At 38.1% G+C, this 25030-nt stretch overlaps 1 protein-coding gene across 4 annotated transcripts in view; it reads right to left on the reverse strand.

Annotated features, from left to right (window-relative positions):
- Positions 1 to 25030, reverse strand: part of LNX1 (ligand of numb-protein X 1) — an 84805-nt gene that overhangs the window by 27493 nt on the left and 32282 nt on the right. For 3 of the 4 annotated variants that reach the window (XM_042467542.1, XM_042467541.1, XM_042467539.1), the window contains exons 2-5: positions 20408 to 20649; positions 18292 to 18447; positions 12214 to 12416; positions 8323 to 8694 (exon numbers count right to left, since the gene is read on the reverse strand). In XM_042467542.1, the coding sequence (XP_042323476.1) occupies positions 8323 to 8694; positions 12214 to 12416; positions 18292 to 18447; positions 20408 to 20649 (973 nt within the window). Of the gene's footprint in view, positions 1 to 8322; positions 8695 to 12213; positions 12417 to 18291; positions 18448 to 20407; positions 20650 to 20840; positions 20932 to 25030 lie in introns of those variants that run through there. The other variant, XM_042467540.1, reaches the window with a different exon arrangement.

Here is a 25030-nt window from a genome sequence, read left to right on the forward strand (position 1 = left end):
AGTTAATGACATCCATCCGGGGCCATCCCTAGATCTCAAGTTGTGGTCAATTAAACTCAGATTCTGAACTGGCAGCCCTATATATAAGTAATGTATAAGTGTACATGTTTATACAGTATAAATGCAACTATATACATTTCACAATATTGTATTTTCTAAAAGAAGCCTAATATCCTTTTTTGTTTTTATTTTAAATGACAACCTATCATACAGGAATATAAGCATCTGTACTTTAAATCACACAGTTGCTTTAACAGGTAAGGGTAGTCTGAAAAGGTTTTAGATTCAAGCTGTAGGTGTGATATGAAAGCAGCCAGTGGTACTAAGACTAGTTAATATACAAGTCTGTTCTATACAAAAACATATGATAGGGTCATTTAAAGGTTGATCTGCCTCTCCGTGGTTTATCTCCAAATTGGTTATTTACAGGAAAGTTGTAAATGTGATTAATGATGGGGCAGAAGTAGTAATCCCAGGAGTTCAAATAAAGTGTTTATTTGAAATCTCGTGATTTTTTCTTCCCATGTCATTTGAGTTCAGAAGATTCTCACAGTTTAACTTGAGAAAAGGATAAGTGGTTATGACTCCCATTTTCAGGTAAAAGAAATGGCTCAAATCCAGAGGACATTATTTATGTTTAAGTTAGGGATGTGAAAAACTCTCAGTCTCTGAATCCCATCCACATTTTCTTTTCAGCTTTGTTGTGTATTAGGTTGAAAGATAGTTATCTTTCTGTGTTGAAATATGCACAATTCATACATTTATTTTTCAAAATTTATCTAATTTACATAATTTTCCATACTGAGTAAACCATCTTTCTGTGTCTTTTCTTATCAAGCACTATCTGAGCATTTTTGCTATTTTCATTGAAACAATTCAAATCCAATGACATTTCTTTCCTTCTCTGTCTTAAATCATAAGATTAGTATGATTAACTTTCTGAGAAACTACACTGCTGATGAAAAAGAGGTCCCATTTTAGCTGTAGATCATGACTGAGTACTCCAAATCAATGGAGTATGTCAATCATGATTAATGCAAACTTCATATGCTTTCAATTAGTCTTAGACTAATTACTAGTTTCAGTTGGTTTGCAGCAACTCCATAGCAAAAGGACAAACCTGAACACTAGTAATCTACAACAATATCAAGTTTCCTACTGACTAAACCTCACAGGTTCTAATATTCAGCTAATAACATTTCATTGACTAATTACTGTAGTCTCCCCCCCCCCCCACTTTACCCACTGGGGATACATTGCACAACCCCAGTGGATGCTTGAAACCATAGACAGTACCAAACACTATACCAGTAATATTTTTGGACAGCGATTGAACACATGTAACTGAAACCACTGAACACAAAGGCGGTGACTACATAATATTTTTGGACCATGGCTGACAACAGGTAACTGAAGTAATGGAAAGCAAAATTGCAGATAAGGGTGGACTACTGTATTTCAGATGGAGAAGGGAAGCAAGTGAAAGCTATTTTGTCTATCCTCTTGTGATAAAGCAATGGATGCTTTATTCATTTGCAATTGTCTGAAAGACTCAAGAAAGTATTAGTCAATCACATCCACGAGGACCAATGTGGGTTCCTTCCTAAACGCCAGATTAAAGATAATGTGAGGGTGGTAATAAATATTATAGATTATTTCGAGCGTCATAATGATAAAAAATTAGCATTGTTATTAATAGACGAGGAAAAAGCTTTTGATAGGCTAAGTTGGCCTTTTTTACTTGAATTGTTGAACAATATAAATTTGGGGCCGAATATGTATATGTGGATCTCTTCAATATATCAGAAACAAAGAGCTCAACTCCTTGTGAATAATGAAAAAACAGAAGCTTTCAGTATTGAACGTGGCACTAGACAGGGATGTCCTTTGTCTCCTATTTTATTTATTATGGCTTTCGAAGTCTTGCTTAATATAATCAGAGAGGACTCTTTAATAAAGGGAGTAAAAATCAAAAATTTCACGTATAAAGTAAGGGCATTTGCGGACGACTTGATTTGCTTTTTGGAAGATCCATTATATTGTGTTGAACACCTTAAAAAGACATTAGAGATCTTTGCAGGTTATTCAGGTTTAAAAATTAATCAGGCAAAAACCACATTTATAACCAAAAATCTTTCAGCTGAGGAGGACAGTGTGTTAACTAATCTATCAGGTTTTAAAGTGAGTAAAAAAGCAAAATATTTAGGAATATACCTGACTAATAGGAATATTGATCTGTTTCCTAATAATTATGGTAAACTTTGGAAGAATATTAAAAGTGATTTGATTACTTGGTCTAAGCTGCACCTTTCTCTTTCTGGTAGAATAGCTGCCATAAAAATGAATATTCTCCCAAGATTTATATTTCTCTTTCTAAATCTTCCAATTATTTCGGCTGAAAACTTTTTTGTAACATGGCAGAAGGAACTCTCTAAATTTTTGTGGGAAGGGAAACGCGCTAGAGTAAAATGGAAAATTTTGACAGATGATTGGGAAAGAGGGGGCTGTGCACTCCCAAATCTCAAACTATATTATTTTGCTGCATGTCTATGTTGGTTAGAGAATTGGATTTCCTTAACTAATGATAAAATGCTGAATTTAGAAAGCTGTGACTTGAGATATGGTTTACATGCTTATTTATGGTTTGGAAAAAGTAATGAAAACAGAGAGTTTGGACATCATTTTATTAGAAGGTCCCTGTTATGGGTATGGAACAGAATTAAAAAAATGTACTATGTTAAATTGCCTTATTGGGTATCTCCCCAAGAAGCTTTCTATAATAGGACCAAGGTTAATTCGACAGAATGGTTAAAATATGGAGATTTATTAGATATGAATAATAAAAGGGTATTGATCATGAAAACCAGGGAACAATTAAGTTCATCGGGATTTGAGATTGATTGGTATTTGTATTTCCAATTATGTAGTAGATTTAAAACTGATTCAGATAAAATGGGTTTTACTACTGTGAAGAACGTATTGGATAACATTGTTGAAGATAAAAAAGGGAAACATCTGTCAAAGTATTATAAATCTCTTAAAGAAAGGGACTTAGAGAATGAGATCATAAAACACTCAATGATAAGATGGGCTCAAGATGTGGGGAGCCCTATCAAATTGGAAGACTGGGAAAAATCCTGGAGGGTAACAAAAAAATTTACCGCCTGTCAAAATTATAAGGAAAATTATATGAAGATGCTATTCAGGTGGTATATGACTCCTACCAAGATCAATAAGATTTATAAAACAGGATGTGTTAAATGTTGGAAATGTGGGGTTAAAGATGGCACTTTCTTTCATATATGGTGGGCTTGTTCAATATCTGTAGAATACTGGAAAAATATTCATGAGAAAATGGTGGAGATATTATCTACCAATATCCCTTTAGATCCATTATTATTTTTGCTTAATATGACCAATAAATTAGATAATGTGATAGAGAAGAAATACTCTAGGATAATTTTATATATGATTACATTGGCTAGATTATTATTTGCACAATGTTGGAAAAATCCACAATGTCCTAAAATAGAAGTCTGGTTATCTAAATTGAAAGAAATAAGAAATCTTGATTTGTTAACAGCCGCTTTGCAGGATAAGGCGATGGAAAATGTGATAGAAGAATGGTATCAGGTAGATCAATATTTGAATATATGTATATAATAGGTACTTTATAGGCATACGCCAGCAATTAAATTTTTTTTTTTTGCTTTTTTATTTATTATTTTTTTCCTCTTTTCGCAATTATTGGTGTTACTTTTTTTGAATCAAAATGATGTAGTCAATGGAGGGTTATTCTTTTTTTTAGTTTTGAGTGAACCTTTTGTGGAATATATGTAATCCGGCATTGGAAGGGAGATTTGGAAGTTGGTGGATAGTAAGATGAATAATTGATATAATTATGTGTTATTTTTGATTTATGATGTTTGTATATATGTCTTTTTGTACTTATATGTATATTTGTCTTTTATATTTCAAATAAAGATTTAAAATTAAAAAAAAAAAAAAGAAAGAATTTTTTTCCCATTGTAATGTAATGCTTTATTCATTTTCAATTATTAGTTGTTATCTGCCTGCAAGGTTTTCCCCCCCCCCCAATTTATAATGAGAATATCATGGTATTTTTTTGGTAAGATTTGTTCAGTGGGATTGGGGATTTGCTTTCCTCTGAAACTAAGGCGGGGTACATACCTCCGCTTTGCGGCGTTCTGCCGCCGCCGCCAGTAGGTCCGCGGGGGAGCCGGAGCCTTCACACGGCCCGACTCCCGCGCGGACTGAAAAAGAAGCTCCAAAATGGAGCTTCTTTTTAAGTCGCGTTTGCGACGTAGCGAGGCGCCAGGGGCGCACTCACTACATCAGCCCGCGACACTACGGACGCTCAGCGTCCGATACGTAAAGATGTCGCCGCCCCTATGAACAGGGCGGCCGCATCTTGTACGTATTCAATACGTACTAGGGTAGGGGGTGCGGAAGCACCGCCCCTTCCTAACCCTATACTATTGATGACGTACTATTTGGCGGTCTGTAAACCGCCTAAGAGAATGTGACTTGTTCAAGACCATTCAGTGGGTTTTCATGGCTAAGCAGGGATTCAAACCCTGGTCTCTTTGAGTCCAGTCCAACACAAACCACTACACTGACTCAGATTTGCAATTATATGCTGATATAATTAGTTGATTAAGTGATAAGCTGACCGTAGCTCATCTAGTTTCTTCAACTGTTAGTAGTATGACTTCATTATAACCTACAATTATATTATCATGTAATCAGTTGTTTGGTTGATTTAATTGACTATTACTCATCTAGTTTCTTCAACTGATAGCAACAATACACATACACACAGACATATATATGACCCAATTCATTACATCTGTCTCCTCCTGGAACTGCATGGGGGAAAATAAAGGAAGAGCACATATATAATAATGGCAATGAGGTAACACTGGCAGGAAATTCAAGTATTAAGCATGGCTAATAAGATTCATGATCATGAAGGTCAAATCTTGGAAGTTCCCAGTTGGTCATGTTGTTTAAATCCCGAAAGATATGTGTGTTTCAAATATCTATATAAATTATGTGCTCTCTTAGAAATGAAATAAAGGTTTCCTTTGCATTATTAAACATTTGAGAGAATGGTGTCAAGTTCATCATATGCATTTGTGTAGAGAGCATGAAACGTGCTCTCTACAATCACTGACTAGGATGGCCAGATTTCCACTTTATTGCTGAAAGTCCTTTATTTGAAAGTCTATAAAAGGACAGTCATCCATGAGGAGGTGTCTTCTGTTTGCAGAACTCTTGAATCTAAATCTTGTTTAAAGATAATTAACCAACAGAGTAAAGAGGAGGGGCCTTTAACTAGGTTATCAAGGTTAGAACTGGCTCAGTTTTAGAGATTATCTGGCTACAGTCTCCCTTTTTTGTGAGAGGTATTAGGTTTTTATTTTAAATTATTTTCAAATGTTTATCTGCATAGTATGCAAGTTTTATGCATACATCCTCTTTTTGAAGATCAGTTTATTAAGTGGGCACCCAGCTGTGATAAGCAATTATTCTGAATATCACCCACTGGGAGAATATTCTGAACTTGTTTCCTAACAGAATATGTATCCTATACTTCATGAGGAACCTGCACAAAGAATGACAAGCAAGGAATGGGCAGACAAATTTGTTAGGCCATGAAGGCTATTCTAATGGCTACTTTAACCGGTTTAATGGATAAAGCAGACATATGCAATTGCAGCAGACCTGGGAATCAATTTTCTATCCTTCAGATCCTTTGGGGGCTGCATGGACTGCCAAAATTGGCACTCCTCAAAAATAATAATAATCTGGAAGTGGTCAGAATTTAACCAGTGCAGGGGGAAAGGTTGCAATCTTTTTAAAAGGTGAATTGTCTCTTGTGGAAGCTTCCAGGTGAGGCAATGCACTCTCCCTCAATGGACTGTCTAGAGAATATGCCTCAAGGCTTAATACTGTCTTGGTTACAAGGCTATGGGAAGATCTCAATAAACAATTGTGGGCTCACCATGGGGATTTGGGGATTTGCACATCCCTATTGTTACTGTTGTTGTTGTTGAGTGCCTTCAAACTGTCTGCAACCCGTGGCAGGGCTAAGGTGAATTTAAATATTTTCTTGGCAAGATTTCTTCAGAAGGGGTTTGCATTGCCACACCCTGAGGCTGAGAGAGTATTATTATTATTATTATTATTATTGTTGTTGTTGTTGTTGTTTATTTCTATAACTGTAAATGTACACAACGCTGTACATACAAATGATCAAATCAATAAAAATAAAACCTGCCAGTGGCGTATAATCTACACAATATGTATAAAACAATAGGTAATAATATAAAATAGAATTGGTATGACTTGCCCAAGGCCACCCAGTGGGTTTTCTTGGCCGAGTGGGGATTTGAATCCTGGTTTCCCAGCGTCCTCATCCAATACTCAAACCACACTGATTCAGTGCACACCAAAGAACATTGTCTGCCTGTTTCTGTCATTTTTACTGAAGAACCAATTGTGTACATCAAGGCTGGAATTTTAATTAACATGTATTCAGGTCAAGCTTCAAAGAGATTATCATATGGTGGAAACAATTGTTAAAAACCAGAAGTTAATCTTTTGAAGCACTTATTCAACAAGAATGGTAGAGGCAGAAAGTCAACAAAGCACCATTTAAAATGATTAATGGCCCCAGACTAACCTCAATGATTTCAGTGGAACTTACATATGCAGTAGGTTGTATTTGAGCCAGTGTGGCATAGTGGTTTAAGTGTCAGACTATGACTATGGGAAGCCAGGGTTTGAATCTCTGCTCAACCATGGAAACCCATTGGGTGACCTTGGGCAAGTCCCACTCTCTCAGCCTTAGGAGGCAATGGCAAACCTCCTTTGAAGAAATGTTGCCAAGAGAAACCTAAGATAGGTCACTTTGAAACACATAACAACAACAAACAACAAGGGTGCATTTAGGTCTACAGCACAATTTTGTGTTCCAAAGTGTGGCTGAGATTAACTGAATTGAAAACAGAGTGGTTGTAGTTCATTAGAAAGAAGTAAACATGGAAATGTTAATTTTTGGACTATCTCTCCAAAACCAACTTGGCTGTTAACTGCTGTTTGAAAGGTATTGTTTATAATTTTGTAGTTGTAGTCCCCCCACAAAATAACTTTTCCAAACTTTGGGTAAGAGTTGGTTTTTGTACCCAGATTGGTTCCTCTCTTGGCATCTCTGATGTAAAGTATGCAATAGTGCAAATAAATAGGGTAAACCTCTGGCAGAAATCCTGGAGAAGCACTGCCAGAATAGACAAATCAGAGGTGGGGAAAGTGTGGCCTACTGACTGCATGCACACCCCAAGCTGAACTTTGTAGGCCTCAAGCTGCCCAGGGTAAAAACCCAACGAGATACAATTTTGCCATGTTTCTGGGGTGTTTTAGGCCAAAAAGAGACCTTTTTTTTTGAACCAGAAGTGTGGCCCTCCAAGTTCTCCCAGGTGACCAATGCAGCCCTCTAACACTCAATAGTTGTCCATTCCTAGTCAAAATGGACTAATAGTCAGACTTGGCATAAGGCAGCTTTGTCCTTCAAATTTGCAAAGCTCCTTGTTTAGATGTTCATGCCCTACTTAGCAATGCACATTACAGTCACATCCCATTCCTTTAGCTATACCTCACCCTTCCCTCCAGAGATACTTATAAAATGAAGGTTACTTATAAAATCAAGCCCACTTATAAAATGAAAAGATTTGCAGATAAAAACACATGTGGCCAAAAGCACGCAAAAATGTATGATTAAATCGTTTTTGTGTGCAGAATTTCCCCCCACAGTGTAATGCAGGGGCATAAACAGGGTTTAAAAAACTCATTTGGCACTAATGGAGGCTCCCTGCCCCTATTTTTACAGCCCCCATTCAGGGGAGAGAATGGAAAAGAATGTCTACAGTTGAGGTTTAAGGGCCCAGATTCAGATTAGGACTATAGACATTTCCTTGTGGGTAAAAAACAATGCAGTCCTAAGCCACACATGGTGTATTTAAAATACCTGTACCATGAAGTTTAGCTCCCAGTCTAACAAAGTATTATTTATAATACTCTGAAGACACTTCAGGGGTGGTTGCTTTGATTCTGCCAGAAACCATTTGCACTTTCCCAGGAGCTTTGACAAATAGTGTGAAATCAGGAAACACAGCTAACTTGGCAACAGAACAGATTTTCCCCTTGCTAATATCTGTATAAAGCATTTCCAACCCAATGGTATCTTATCACCTTTTATCAGATACACTCAAAACCTGGAAGGAAGCTGTGGCAACAAACCTGTATCAGATGGGCTGCACTTTCTGGACCTCCATATCGTAGATCGTGCCCATTAATTGCCAGAACTCTGTCATTCTCTTGGAGCTGTCCATCCCGGGCAGCAAGACCACCTTCCAACAGGTTGAAGACAAAGACCCCAGTTTCATTGGCCCTGCGGACCAGCTTGATCCCCAGCTGCTCGTCGGGGCTGCTTTTGTTCAGAATAACATGAAAGCTGTCATCCCTATTGCAGGGAAGTTCGAGAGAAAGCCGACTGTTTCGGCACCGGTACCTCTGCTCTCTGAGGACAGTGAGGCGGAGGATCTGACAGGGCTGCTTCAGGACAGACAAGGCATAGTTGTGTGGCACATTTCTGATGTCGATGCCATTCACCTGGGAGACAGAAGCATACATCAGGAAGGTAAAAGGCCATCTAATTGGAACTGGCACTGCAGACAGGAGACCTATTTACACAGATGGCTTCCTGCTAAAGTGACATGCAGCATTGGCCTGCATCAGAAGAAGCCAAGTTTTCATTATATAATATCCCCTCCCCCAGGACAGCACACACTGTACTGTTTTCTTCCTCTCTTGCTGATTATCTCCAGACACAATAGCTATTTTTCATTTTTATTGTATCTGTTCTTCAGGCTCCAATATCCCCTTGTCTATGTTAGATTGAGTCCACTGGTTTCAAGCTCAGTTTCATGTGAACCATCACCACTTTTTTCTTTTGCATTTCTTATCTGTCAACACTAAGCTACTTTGATTAACATCGGAACATGCAGTTTCTACATCCTCAGCCTCCTAAATGGAATGGAATCAATTCACTGATCATAGGCCATATTTTCACTTGATAATTAGACAGAAAAACTGATGCAACTGATAGAGGGATATTTAGTTGCAGATGATCCAAATTTTAATTTTTTTGAGGAATCATGTATATTTGAAATGGCTTCTAATCAAACATTTTATACCAATGTTTTATTTGGGTTCTTTCTGTATTTTTGTATTGTTTTGCTGGAACAGTTCATTCTGTATCAGATAATACTTCCAGCCATTACTCTGATGCAAAATTATCTTTTAGAAATTAAGTTTTACAGTGCAGCAGTTGAACTAAACTGTGGAAGAGGCACTCATTCTCCAGCCCCTTCAAAGAAGAATAACTTCTTTTTTCGCTATACACTTAGAGGAAGAGCTAGATTCACCATTCTGCAATGCAAGGTGCAGAGTAGGGAACTGGGACTGGAACTGTATGTACTGTAATTCCAAATCTCTTCATGGGTTCTTTCGGTGCCAGACAGTGACACATATTACTTATATAGCATAAACTTTATTGGTGGTAGGTGATTCAGCAGACAATACACAGCAGAATATTCCTACTCTTTTACAGCATCCCTTCACAGTCAATAGTAGAACTGGGCCCCCAAACAAATTCTTCCCTGACCTATCCCTTTGACCAGCAACCAAATCAGATCCATAATCACTAGATATATGGGGAGCCCTTGTGCAGAGATGCAATTGACAAGACAAATGGAAGATGGGGTTCCAAGGGTTATACACTCAGCCCCTGTATCCATGGATCATTTATCTAAGGATTCAATTATCCATAGCTTGCAAATATTTAAACAAATATAATTCCAAAAAGCAAACTTTAAGTTTGCCATTTTATGAAAGGGATACCATTTTATTATGCCATTGTATTTAATGGGACTTAAGCATCCATGGATTTTGGTTTCCACGAGGGGCAATCCTGGAACCAACCAACCAAGCAACCCTTCCCCAAGGACCCACTGTTTTATCCAGAAGTAAACAAACAAAATCAAAGTGCACATGTGGGACCTACCAAATTAGGGACCCCTAGCTATGATGAGAGCACCTTTGTGGTGTACTGGTTTGGCTGTTGGACTATAACTCTGGAGACTAGGGTTCAGATCTCCATAAAGCCATGGAAACTCACTGGGTGACCTCAGGCATGTCACACTATCTCAGCCTCAGAGGAAGGCAAAGACAAACCTCCTCTTAACACATCTTGCAAAGAAAAACTCATGATAGCCTTAGGGTCAACAGAAATTGGAAATGACTTAAAGGCTCAAAAAACAACAACAACAAACTATGATTAAATATGATGGTAGTTTCCTGTGCTGGAAAATGTCTCTTTTTCTCTTTACACTGCACTCAAACCTTACCTTTAGCTTAGAATCCAGGAAATGCTCTCTGATTATATGAACAGTAACATTTCCCTCAGAAAGGCTTAAATACCCTGAAGGTACCAGATCCTGTCTGATTTTGGAAGCAAGGCAGGACCAGGCCTGGTTTGTACTTCGATGGGAGACCACCAAGGAATACCAGGTACTAGAGGCTATATTTCAGAGGAAGGCAATGGCAAACCTTCTCTGAGTATTCCTTGCCTAAGAAAATCTTGCGGAATTCATTGTTTTAGCCTACTGTTGACAGGCAAGTTGAACATACATATGAATACACACACTATTGTTGTAGTTATTGTTCTTGTGTGCTTTCAAGTCATTTCAAGCTTATGGTGACCCTAAGGTGACCCTATCACAGGGTTTTCTTAACAGGTTTTGTTCAGAGGAGGCTTTGCCTTTGCCTTTCACTGAGGATGAGAGAATGTAACTTGCCCAAGGTCACACAGTGGGTTTCCATGGCTGAGGGGAGATTTGAACTCTGGTCTCCCCTACATCACAACAGCTCTCTTGCACAAACATTGTTTCCATCTAAAGGAAGAGAATCTGCAGCAACTCTTGAGTTGTTCATCTATTGTGTCACTTAGAGCAAGCTGACCGGCTAGGATGGCTAGGCCTAGAAACATATCTGGAATGTGTGACTGAGCAAGGATGACCAGTCAGATTAAGTTACAGTAATCAGAAAGCAGTGGCCAATATTGTTTGGTTGAAAGAACCCCACTCTAGTATTACTGTGTCCCTATGCAGCTCTCTCTGCTTTAGGTGAGTTTATTCATCTCTAATTTACTGAACCAGGGAAAAAGCAGAAACACAATATTAGATACAAAGGAGGAAGGCCTGATTTTATCTTGTAGCGAGGGCTGTGACCTGTCCATCTCTTGTCTACGTGTTCCACAAGCCTCCATTCTGTAGGATGTCCACCCATCTGTTATTAAATGTGTGGAAATATGAGGAATTGAATTTAGGCCTATTGAGTTCATGGCAAGGTACATGTGAGTGTATGTGGGGAAGCATCTTTAATCCAAATATTTAGGCTTAATTAGATAATAGCTAATGGTTCAAAACACAGTGCATAAATAATGCAGTTTGAGACTGCTTTAACTGTCCTGGCTCCTGGGGATTGTAGTTTATTGTGGCACCAGATCTCTCTGATAGAGAAGGCTAAATGTGAAGTCGAAGGATTTCATGGCCGGCATCCATAGTTTTTTGTGGATTTTTTGGGGTATGTGCCCATGTTCTAGAAGAGTTTCTTCCTGATGTTTCCCTGGTGAACTCTTCTAGAACATAGCCACATAGCCCGAAAAACCCACAAAAAAGAAGGGTAAATGTTTCACAAAACTATGGTTCAGAGAATTCCCTAACATTAAGCTAAGGTAGTAAAAGTGTTCTCTAAGTGGATTATTTCTCCAGTGTGTTTCAGACCAATGAAACAAACCTTATCTGTTTAAGCTCTAAACGAATCCTCACACATGAGTGGGCAAGAAAAAGAATATGCTGTCATCTCCCACCTTTTTAAAAAAATCATTTTCCATCACTTACTCCTTTTTTTTCTTTATATCATTTCCATCATTTCAATTTCTTCTATGTACCCTCAGAATGTTATTTGCCATCCCCTCCAACCAAACGAGAAACTGTTTTAAAAAGCTATGCCTCTACTTATATTATTACAGTCTCTTTACATTTGTATCCTCCTCTGAAAAGAGTGTACCTTCAGTATCATGTCCCCCGGCAGTAATCTTCCATCTCTGGCGATGATGCCATCTTGATAGATGTGCTGTATTATTATGTGAACCAATGGTGTTTCACTGCCTCCCACAATCCTAATGGCAAGGCTTTCATTGGGATCACTACGGCTGATCTTAATGCTGGTAATTTCACCATCTGGGATAAGATGATACAACCTTGGGAAGACTGAAACAAACACAGCAAAAACATTTATTTGGAATGCAGATTTAAAAAAAATCTAACTGCAAAGTATTTCAGGATTTTTCACTAAGATCCAATTATGTTTTTAAACGATCGGCTATATATTAAAAGAGGGTAAAAGATCACATTCATCTTAGTACATTGTTCTGGAAGGATTAATTTTTAAAAAGTAATCAAAATAATGCATACTAATTTTCACCTTTTTATAACTACTGTACTTCTTTCTCCTGACACATCTCTTTTTCACATAAAACAATTTCCTCTAACAAACAAATGATTACTTTGTATACAGCACTTCAGTAACCAGCATAGGCACACATTTAAATGAAAAATTAAGCAGAGTGCCTTAAATAGCGTAATATCTCTGGGATCTAGACTTGTAACCACATTATACATCTTGGAAAAATTACATTTTTGACTAGAATTTCCAAGATCCTTCTGCTTTGGACTGTTGTACAAAATTTCAACTGTTCTGAGATCTGTACATTCAGGAGAAGTTTGACTCCGCTATCACACTTTGAAAACTATCTGATTGCATTTTCCCTGCCAGAAGTCCACTTACTACAATTTCCAAGGCTTAATTGGACCGGGCCTATAATAAGAAAAAAATGGATAGGGAGGGGGAAGAGGAGACGTACTGATTTTTAATTTAACATGAGCTTTCGTGGATATCAATCCATTTCCTCAGATGCATCAATAGAGTGACATTAAAGACATAGGATTTTAAACACAGTTGCATGGTTGTGGGAGCAGGAAAAAATGTAATAGGATACAGAAATATGCCCGCTGTGAGAGGCCCTGACAGCTGCCCAAAGATGCCACCTGTTGGTGGCCTAAATATTTGAATCCATTCTTAACATTAAAACACAGGAGTTACCTTTCTGACCACAATTCGGAGAATTAATCAGCTTGCATGACCAGTACTGACTGAAATTGTCTAAAATTGACTGGAAACAATCCAGAGTTATTTAACAAGTTTTCCAAGTTCTTTATCAAAAACAAAGTTTATCCAGAATATGCTTCCATTCCTAGTTCAGCACAAACTATTATCAACATTAAACAATTTAGACATTTCTATGCAAAAATATGCTGATAAGACTGACCAGCTCAAGCACACTCATTTTTTTTATCTAAAGCCATGAGCAAACTGCATACTAAATGTCATTCAGAACAATCTTGCCTTCCAGTCTCCAACACTCTTTATTAGCTACTTTCAACTGTATTCTGAGTATGATTTGTACATGTCGAATGGTGTGGAAGACATTGGATCTATCAACAATAAATAATCATCTGGGTGCAGAAGTACCTGGTTCTTTGTTTCCTGAGAAGTTATTATTGCTTACTTTCTTATTATTGGTACAGACATTTAATTGAAATGCACTGATACATTTACAATGCAAATAACAATAATCCATTCACTTTAGCATACAGTGGCTTAAAAGTAGCACAATGCACACAGCCAAGGGCTTACTCTACCATCAAACACAGACACTCCATTACAGCTTTTCTGGGGGGGCTGCAGCAAAAAAGGGAGATTGTACATTCCTCCATCTACTTGATTCTGCCCCTGTGAGATCTCTGCTCTTATGTTATTTTGCCAGTTAAGACTTGTGGGGGTGGGGGAGACAACCAAAAGGACTTTTCTGTGCAAATTTCCAGCAATTTCAATCATTTCCCCCAAGAATGAATATTGGTTTTCTCATGTAATGTGATAATTTCATGATCCTAACACTTGACATACTTATTCTATTAACTGGGGAAGGGGAGATGTCCAGGAATGCTGGATTAGCAAAAACAGAAACATAAATTAAAAAATGCTAGTCCAGAACCTTTACCCAAGCTTGTGCTAAATTCGTACCTAAATTGAATGTTTTTGTCCCTTGCACATGTGGAAGATGGTTTGCTTGTGTATTTGCCCATCGATTTTAAACTATAGTGCCAGAAAATCAATGTATCTATTTGCATATTCTTTAGGGAAGAGGATTCTGGAGTTTGGGGTTTGGTAACTTTTAAAAAAATCTTCTCCAGTAGATGATTCTCCCCTCTCAAATATTGGGGATAGAGGATTTGCTTAAATGGACTTGTATGAAAGTCTCTTATTAATTTGAGTAAGATCCTGTTTAACCAGAACCCTAATCACATCCCCAGTTTCATTGTTTCTCTTTCTGCTTTGTGGAGGCAAACTAAATCAATGACTTGTCTTAAACAATCCTACCAGATTTCTTTCGTTATCTAGCTATTTATTATGCTCTGTTTATCACCAAGTCATCTGTCTGCTCCATTAAGCCTGTTTTGCCATATTTGGGCTGCAAACTCTAGCTAAGAATTCAGATTGCCTCCACAGCCTTGTCTGGTTCAGATTTTGACCAATCTGTAGCATAAACTATCTGGCTTGTTATATCCTTGCTTCTTATACTTCATGTACCTTCTTCGACTGTATCCGTCATCCTGTTAAGTCTTATTGACACGAACCTACAATTCTCAGCCAGTAATTGTTTGTTTTAAGGTGAAAGGGTCATTAATAACCTTTGCTATGACATACTTCTTTCATAGAAATACAGTCTTTCCACCAAACCTATTTATGCCAGAAATTATAGCAAGTATATGACTAATAGGTGACTGCAGTGATCATCTTTAATACTCATGCTTTTGCTGTTTGGTATTTCTTATTCTTAGTATACTCTGTCACATTCAAAATTGACATTGGGCTAAACCTGTTATTTATCCTACCTTAAGCTGAGCTACTGAAATCAATGTGGTTTAAGTAAGTTGTGACTAACAAGACCTTCATTCCAATGGGGCTGCTTTAGGCAGGATTCACACTGGCTTTCAAAATAGTAGAGGTTGAGTATCCCTTATCTGGAATTTTGAAATATTTCAAAAGCCCAAACCTTTTGAGCTACAACACCAGCAGCACAATACATACCTGTACTATATTTGCAAGGCTGGAGAGAGACTCGAGGATCTGTGTAATGGTGGGAATCCACATCTCCCACCATTTCACAGATCCTCAGTATCTCTCCAGCCTAATTATGTTTTATTATATATGTTCAAATAGAGGTATTACAAAATCCCACAAAATCCAAAATACGGAACAGTTCTGGTCCTAAGCATTTCAGATAAGCGATATTTAAGCTGTATCCTGGATCTCTCAGCTTAACTACCTCACATGGTCGTTGTGAGGTTAATATGAGTACAAGACGAAAAACTATGTACTCTGCTCTTGAAGAAGAAACAGGGTAATATAGTGATAATACTGTTTTGGCATGTTGCTGAAGTGCATGACAGCACAAATACATGGCTGCTACTCAAAGAATAAGAATACTCTTTGTAGTAAACATCTACCAATATTTGTCACTAATGGACCATCTTACCTTGTCTTATCAAGGATACAAGCTATTAACCACAGTGTAAAGGAGGAAAGGTTTTGAACCAAAAGAGACCAAAGATCATGAAGGTAGATTATGGCCCTATACAGACAGGCCAAAATAAAGCTTCTTCAGGACATTTTGGAGGTATGCTGTTTAAATTATGCATGTGTACTAAGAGTCCGGAAGCTGCGTCAAAGCCACGATCCAGTCCTAAGGACTAGAGTGCAGCTTTGGAGCAGCTTCCAGACTCTTAGTACGCATGCATCATTGAAACAACATACCTCAAAAGTGATCCAAAGCAGCTTTATTTTGGCCTGTCTGTATGGGGCCAACAACATATTCCTAAAATGCATTGATAGTTTATCAGTAAAATGAAGATTCTAATACCTCCCATGTCTTACTGGAAGCTGCTGTAATGCACAGAACTCTTACATTTGAAGTGATTTAAGAAACCCAGAATGGTTACTTATTTCCTGGTGGCACTCCCCTTCTGTCTTTCTGTATAGACCATGATGAAGGAACAAACCTGGATCTTTTAAAATCACATCAGTGACTAAATGTTTATTGTCAGAGGACATACGTCTAGACTTAAAATGAAGCTAAGCTGACAGCTACCAAAAGAAAAGCTAAAATAATATTGGCAGTTAAACCATCTGAACTGCAGCTGAACTCAGTGGAAGCATGAAATAGGAAATATAATTTTAGAAACAGCCAGCTCTTGAACCTTGATGAGATTAAATGAATACCAAATTTGATAGAGGCAGACAATTCTAGAAACTAGATGGTAGCAGCTGAAAGCCAACAGGCATTTGAGCATTGCTTAAAAGTTGTTTTCTTCAAATGCCAAACTCTCCAGGAGTTATCATTGTAAATCCACAGTCTTTGTCTGCACTGGAGATGAAATGAGGCCTCATTTTGATCTGACATTTGTTCTTCATGCAAGATAATTCCCCTGAGTTCTGCTTTACATACACCTGAACAAAGCCTCAAAGTGCCTGGAATAGTCAAAGATTGTTATCAAAATATACAACCCATTATTTCTCAATGTGTTTACATTAATATCAGCCCATGATCTTCTCATATAGTTGCTATGCTATGAACCATCTAATTAAAAATAGTAATAATTGTAAGCCACCTTGAGAGCCTGTGATAATCCCTGGAGGCCCCAGTCATTGCAGAGCCTTTGTGGCTGAAGAGCAGGGTATAAATACTTTAAATAAAAACATTAATAAAATGTAAGCATTAGGTTCAAGTTCTAAGGAGAAAGAGATGAGTAGTTCCTGCAAATAAAGATGTATGTGTATGTCTATCAGTCACCTGTCGACTTATGGCAACCTCATTAATTTCACAGAGTTTTCTTAGGCAAGGAATACTCAGCAGTGGTTTTGCCAGTTCCTTCCTCTGAAATATAGCTTACAGCACATGGGCCTACCATCCAAGTATTAACCAGAGCAAACCCTGCTTAACTTCCAAGATCAGATGGGATCTGGTGTTGTTGTTGGGTCTTCAAGTCCCTTCCAATTTATGGCAACTGTAAGGTGAGCCTATAACAGGGTTTTCTGGAACTGAGAGTGTGTGACTCGCCCAAGGTCATGCAGAATGGGGAATTGAACCCTAGTTTCCAGAATCAAGGGGCCTAAAAAGTTGTGACATAAATATATTGTTTCCGAAGATGCCCTGGTGGCCACAAAAATACCCTAGGGGCTGAACTTTGCCCATCATTGCTCTGTCCATTTGTCAAATTGGGTGAAGGTAAATAAAGCCTCAGCCTTTAGCTGTTATTTTCCATTCAATAGTTGTTCAAGTTGGACAGTTCCACTGAAGGTCTACGGTCCATCCTGGTCAGACACACAGTAGAACAACACTCTTTCATTGCTCAATGTGTATACATAAATATCAGCCCATGATCTTGTCATATAGTTGTGACATAAACATCAGATTCAGGCTATAAGTTGCTCTCACAAATAAACATACTTACATGGAAAACAGCTTAAGTGCTCTGTGTCTGTAGAAAGCTGTCCATTTCTCTGAATTTTTGTGGCCTTCTATTTTTCTTCTATCCATGGGGGGAAACCCACAAAGACTCAAGATATTTTGGTGCTTGAAGCAGACTAGTAAATGGTGCCACACACTCACCTTGCCTAACATTAGGGTCTATCATACAATAAGCAGAAGACAAAGTGGCTTGACTAAGAGGGCACAATCTACTAGAAGGTTTTCTTAGCAAAGCTGTATTAATTTCTGTGAACCTAGGCACAAGAAGAACATCCCAACAGACAGCACTGTGAAGGAGGGACAGCACTAACATTTTAATAATGAACTTGTTTAAGTTTCCCATACAGTTTTCTTCAAAACATGCCTTTTGTTTTGGTCTATTTTTTTATAGGTCAAAGCTAATCAATTATCTAAAAGTGTGAAAAATTGTAAGATTTGTTTTTAATTTCTAAAGAAACTGTGGTTTAAGTAAAGAAGCCTTTAAAAAGTATTACCTTCTTCTGAGGCGATTACATTTTCAACATTCTCTCGTTCCCGTTCAGAGTGGTTAGCAACAGCACTGCCACTTTTTGTCCTTCGAAGAACACTGAAAGCTCTGTTTATCTTTTTAAAAGATCTGCTTCTTATAGTGGAACGTTCAAAATGTCGAGCTGCAACCGAATAAAAAGAGGGGAAAAGAGGTAACATTAGATTTTGGTGACCAAAAAAGAGAGGAAGAGAAATAACATTACAGTACATTTTTTGGCTGCACTACTAAATGCCCTAAAGGCACCAGATCCCATGTGATCTTGGAAGCTAAGCAGGGTCAGCCCCAGCTAGTATTTGGGAGACCGATGGGTACCTGGTGCAGTAGGCTATATTTCAAAGGAAGAGACTGGCAAAAACACCCCAGAGTATTCCTTACATAAGAAAACCCTGTGAAATTCATGGGGTTATCTTAAGTCAACAGATGAATTGGAGACACATACATACACACACACACAACCTCAAAAAACCTACTTATTCTGAGAACAGCTAAAGATGTTGCTGTAATAAGATCTTTGTACTTTAGCTTTTACTTCAGCATTATATATAGCCTCTCATGTACCCTGCTAATATTATATAGCCATCATTATATATGGCCTATTTGTCCTAAATGTAGTTGCAGGCCTGAATATATGATAATTTAAAATATTTAAAATCTTTTAAACTTGTGCAATTTTTTTAAAAATTGATTTTATTCCAAGCCATTTTGAGCTCTTATAAATATTTACACTCATACATACATACATACAAAATTTCTGAAAATAATACAGTGGTACCCCGGGATACGAATTGATCGCGTTACGAAATTTCCAGGATACGAAAAAGTTCCATTGGAAAAAACTGTTCCGGGATACGAAGGTTTTTTCGGGTTACGAAATTTTTTTCGGCGCGAAATTCAAACGTGCGGCTTGCCAGCGCTAACGGAAAGCCCTTTTCAGCTTGCGAAATGCATCGGGTTACGAACGCCGTGGCGGAACGAATTAATTTCGTAACCCGAGGGACCACTGTATTTGAAACTGATGTCGAAAGTCATTCTGACCAATATAATTAATTAGGAGTGTGACTTTAACATCTGTCTTAATTTTAATGTCATAACTCAAAACTCTGGATTACCCCCTCTCCAGGAGAAGTGTACTGAAAGAATAGATGGCCCCTTGAAAGAAGCTTTTATTCCTTCCCCCATTTCATCAAAATGAACCTTCACACTTTTGTTTCAAAATAGTGATAGTAAGGTGTAATGCATCTCTACACTATTATCCTTCAGACAGTACATGCTGCTACTACCACTACTCTTGCTACTAAAAGCTAATCTAATTTTTTGACCTTTGTATGAAAATGCTAAAGGGGTAGAACATTTTGATGAACTAGTAACTATATTTACTGAACAACTTATGTTTGCTTCTAAACTTTTTGGCATTTTATCCCCTACAACAGTAATTCCCATTCCATTCTGTTCAAAGACATAATGTGGTATCAGTAAATCTGACAAGAAATGTGAGATCAGATTCCACATAGAGCACTGGATAGTGTTATGAAGTGGTGTGTGGTGGGAAATGGTCACTGAGCTTGAATAAAGAAAATAATCTGGGTCTAACATGAAAAGGGTTCAGAAGCTGCAGCAAGCACAAAATACGGCAGCTAGACTGATGTCAGGTGTGCATTTTGCCATATAACATGGGCCCTGGAAGAAGTACACTAGCTTCCAATTTGCTTCTGAGCTCAATTCATGGTTCTAGTATTGACCTACAAAGCCGCAAATGATTTGGGGCCAAGATATCTGAAACATCATCGAAGGCACACCCACACACAAATCCTGTAAAGAAAACCCCATCATAGGTTTACCTTTGGGTCGCTACGGGTCAGAATTGACTTGAAGGCACACAACAATTCCTCTTCCTGAACTATACAACTATCTGGCAGATAATTTTAAGTAGCTCAGAATGCTACAAATCCCATGTTTCCGTATAATAGAGCCAATATAGTTAAAATAATATTAAACTGCTATAATTGCAGTATGTGGATACATCCTTGGTTTGAAAAGAGGTCTGTATAATTTGAAGGGGTTTTTGCTTTTTGAGATCTTACTTCTAGTTTGGCTGCTTCTGTTAAGATCTGCAGAAGTGGCTCCTGGCTGGCTGTCTTCTGAGGTGGTGCTGAAGGCTGGATTAATTAGGCCTGGCTCATCAGTCATTAAGGCTATAGTAGAGGCAGCAGAAAGCTCTGGCCCAAAAGCAGCCACAGTCAAGGCAGCGTTCAAATCGGGAGAGCCATCTTGTGAACGCCGCTTTCGCTCCTTGGTAAGGCCATAATGAGATGCTCCTTTACACCTAAGGAAGGAAGAAAAAACAGGTCACATTGTGGAAACTGTTCAGATCTTTGCAAAAAGAATGGAAGACAGATAACAGAGTGTCAGAATCTGAAATAAAAACATCGACTGGAGACAAAACATGGACCAGGGAGGGTGGGGGGAAATGGAAGGGTATACAAACCAACAAATGCAATGATGACTCTAGCTTACCACTTTTAATTCTATGAACAAATTACTCTCTCTCCATAAACTAAATAACAATAAGAGGTCCACCATTTAACACTGAGTCATTTGATTAAAGGAGGAATTGTTCTAGGCAGTGAACACTATGAAAAGATGCCAGGCATGTCATGTTTTTCTCAGAACTAAACAAGAGAGGGGAAGGGAAGACAACAACCAATAATGATGGATTAAATTATTAATTCACGTGAAAAGCCTACTTTGGGAGAGGAAACCCATTGTAGTAACACATGCTTGTTTGTAGCTGGAGTTCCACTATATAGGAAACAGAGACACAAGCATAGCAGGTGACTGATCAAAACAAAGGGCTGGAGTCTATAATCAGGTCTTTGTCTTTGTCTACTGAAAGAGGGCAGTGTGAGGCACAAAAGCTTGTTTGCATCAGCTTATGTTTGGGGAAAGAAAAAGCCACACATATATAGGGGGCTGGAGCCTGTCAGAGCAATTGTTGCTTCACGAGCGGTGTTGCAGCTGCCTTCCAGATTCAGGATTCCCACCACCTTTGCAAGCAGCTTTCCTAGAAGCAATCTGACATAGGACTCGCTTGTTGCCCCACCAGTTTGTTTAGCAGAGCTGGGATGCTTTAGACAGTCACAGGTTTAGGTCTTCAAACAAAGGCCCCTTCCATATAGCACCCCCCCATCTATGCAGACACTAATCTTCACACCGCCTGTTTTTTTGACCATATCTAGGACCTTATCACACTAGCTCAGAAATGGGATTTAAAATAGATTTAAAGTAGAAAAAACTCTCAAATGCAGGGAGTTTTTCACACAAAGTTTCTGCAAACCAGAAATAATGCAAAAATAAAGCAAACGTGAAGGGGGCAAAAAACAACACCTTTTTATTTTCAGATTTCTACTTTAAATCTACTTTAAATCCAGTTTCTGAGTGGGATTCCTGTAGTGTGATAAGGCCCTTTAGTCAACATGGGGCTAAAATACAACTTTCAGGCTTAATTCTATCATGTGGCATGCAATGTTCATTCCCTCCTGGAGCAGTCCCAGGTGTTTTTGTTGCCAGAGTGTTGTAACTCCGGATAATAATAGTAACACTATTTTTATCTCATGTTTTAAAAATAACCTGGATTTTTCTTTACCTTTGATTTACATGTTGTATACTCTGAATTAGAATTGGGACTATGGGAGCGAGGTCAGCATGTTTCTTTTCTCTCAGTGCTTCTTATCTGCAAACATTGTTAATTTAATTTATGTGCCACCCTACATGAGACCCAAGGTGGCTTGCAAAGGCTAGAAACAAGATTAGCTTTTTTAAAACCATGTTAATGAGAAGTCTAAAATCAATTAGACAAACATCACAATAAAATACAATTAATTTTGAAAAAATATAAAATTGTTTTAAAAAACATAATAAAGTTTTAAAAAACCCTCAATGCACACAAAACCCCAAAAAGGCTCCCTGCTACCAATTAAATCATTAAAATCCTCTTTGAATAAAAAGATCTTTGTCTTCCAGCAAAAGGAGAACAGAAATAAGGCAAGCCTAGTCTCCCATAGAAAGGATTTGCACAGGCTGGGAGCAGTCACTGAGAAGGCTCTCTCCTGTGCCCTCACCACAACTTTCAGGCCAAAAGTGATGGGGCTAAAAAATAACCTTCTTCCAAGGATTTTAAGACTTTGTCAGGTTCATGTATGGAGATATAAACATTTCCATATTCACCTAATTCCATATGGCAGTGAGCCTTGGTATCCACTGGGGTTTGGTTCCATGACCAAAAATACCAGAATCTATGGATGCTCAAGTCCCATTACACACAGTAGCACAGTAAAATGGTTTCCCTTGTATAAAATGGCAAAATCAAGGTTTGTTTTCTGGGTGTGTGTGTGTGTATTTCAAACCATGGGTTGTTTGAATTGGGCCCAGATTACCAAAGAGTTAATCAAAGACAAACCAAAATAGTGTTTCAGATCACATACATAATCCTTTAAGACATGTTTACATTCAGTTTTGATCAATAAAAAGCATGCAACTCCAGCAAACGCTCCTAAAATATACTACTGATTGTATGCAAACTCAGATATACCAAAATCGAGGATATTTGCTGTGAAGTTAGCTTCTCACCCTGGAATTCCACTTTGCCTGCTGCCTGAGCTGCACTGGGTCCCAGAAATATAATTACAGTGTACTCCTCATTAATCTATTCAATGTGTATGCTGCCCTCAATATAAACATACTGCAGGATGGTTTACATAGTAAAAGTTAAAACAATAAGCACACCACAGTAAAATAAAGGATTAAAAAAAAATTAAAACTGGCAGTAATACAATTTCCCCACAAGTCTGAAATCCTGGGGAAATACAAAGTTCTTAGCCTGGCACCTCCAAAGGGCAACTACGTCTGTGGCAATGGTGCAGTTAGGGTTGGCATTCAGGGACCCATAGCCTCTGAGCACCCCATATGACCACTCCATACTCTCCAACGTTTCCTAAATGGCAACTGGGACATATATAGCAAAGCACAATCAAAGATTAATCACAATAGAAAGTTATTAATGAGTAGTTTGCATTTGTCTGAGTGTACTGTGAAGGACAAGATTCTGCTCGCTCCTCTCCTCTCTCCCCTATGAGTTGACTGAGTGTAAATAACTTTTGCATTTTCAACTCAGTTTGCAGCACTTGATGTAAGCTGAGAACAAAGGGAGAAAGTGGGAGGGAGAGAGAAAATATGCACATTTTAAAACTATCTGAAAAAGTGGAATGATAGAGGATTAATTGAGATTGTCTTTGCCTAATTGGGACAAATGAAAGTTATGCCGCTCAAAGATAAATACTGTATTTTCTGGAGTATAAGACTACTTTTTAACCCAGGAAAATCTTCTTAAAATTCGGGGGATGTCTTATACACCGGGTGTCATCTTATAGGGCAGACTGGAGAATCTGCGGTCGCCGCATATGGTGGGGGGAGCTCAATAATGGCCACAGGCACATCCCCACTGTATGTGGTGATCATATGAAAGCAGCTACTGCTCTGATAGTCTTGGAGACAGGTAGGGCTGGGCTGGCAGGGAAAGATGATCAGTCCAAGCAGGCTTTGTATACAACAAGGTTTCCTGCTAAGTACCTGCATGTCATAACTATTTGAATTAAAATTACTACCATATTGAAATCAAATCTGATGTCTTTTTAATTTTTATTTGGTGTGCGTTGGAAGAGGGGTTGTCTTATACAGCAAGTATATCCCAAACTCTTTATTTTAACTGGAAAAGTTGTGGGTCGTCTTATACGCCCAGTCGTCTTATATGCCGGAAAATACGGGTAGATTATGGAAGCAGTGGCAAAAAGGCCCAATTACACTACTCCATACTGTAGTATCCTTTCCTTTTTAGTTTTTTTTAAAAAAAACCCTATTTTTAAAGCCATCAGCTTTAAATTATGTGGTGACAAATTCTCATTTTATTATTTAAAAAAAATCTAAATAATAACATGGCAGACTAGGAAGGTTCCTCTTTAAAAGAATCAATACGATGGCATTTGTAGTAGTACGGTGATGGTCTAGGAACCTGCCACTCCTCAATGACAGATAACTTCTGCATGTCATTATATTTATTCCTATGCCACCAATTTTACAATTTCTACAAAAAGCAAAGCTTTGGAAAGCACTGCAGTAGGATAGTGCTATGATTCAATTTTGAATTAAAACAAAGTTTGTTCAACTGTACTCATTACTACTGCTTATTGTTGCATAAGATGAACAAATCCATTACTTATTTGTTACTTCCCATTTAACAAAATACGCAAAGCTGCAAAGAGCAACAAAATCTACAACAAAAAGTAATTTATATAATAAGGTAGCAATAAGTCCTGTATGATGAAATGGCTTCTTCATACGCAGTGTAAGCATGTACATACACAATTTTCACACTCCAAGAAATGCCCGACTGCCACATTGCAAGGAACATTAAAGATTAATTTAATAAGACTCACAAACTAACCATAAAACCGGGCCAGTTTTGAGTATGAGGAAAATGCCTGATACTTAACTCCAGGCTGAACCCTGCTCTGCCACTGCAGTGGTTCAAGACATGTTGTTACTTGTAACGAATGCTGCTTTTTAATCAATCTCTAATGGAGTTGCCCTACTTTCCATTGCTGTTCTCTTTTCCTCATGACTAAGGCTAGCCTGATGACTTTCATAAAAAT

This window comes from Sceloporus undulatus, chromosome 5 (assembly GCF_019175285.1).
Source record: "Sceloporus undulatus isolate JIND9_A2432 ecotype Alabama chromosome 5, SceUnd_v1.1, whole genome shotgun sequence".
Classification (NCBI taxonomy): Eukaryota; Metazoa; Chordata; class Lepidosauria; order Squamata; family Phrynosomatidae; genus Sceloporus; species Sceloporus undulatus.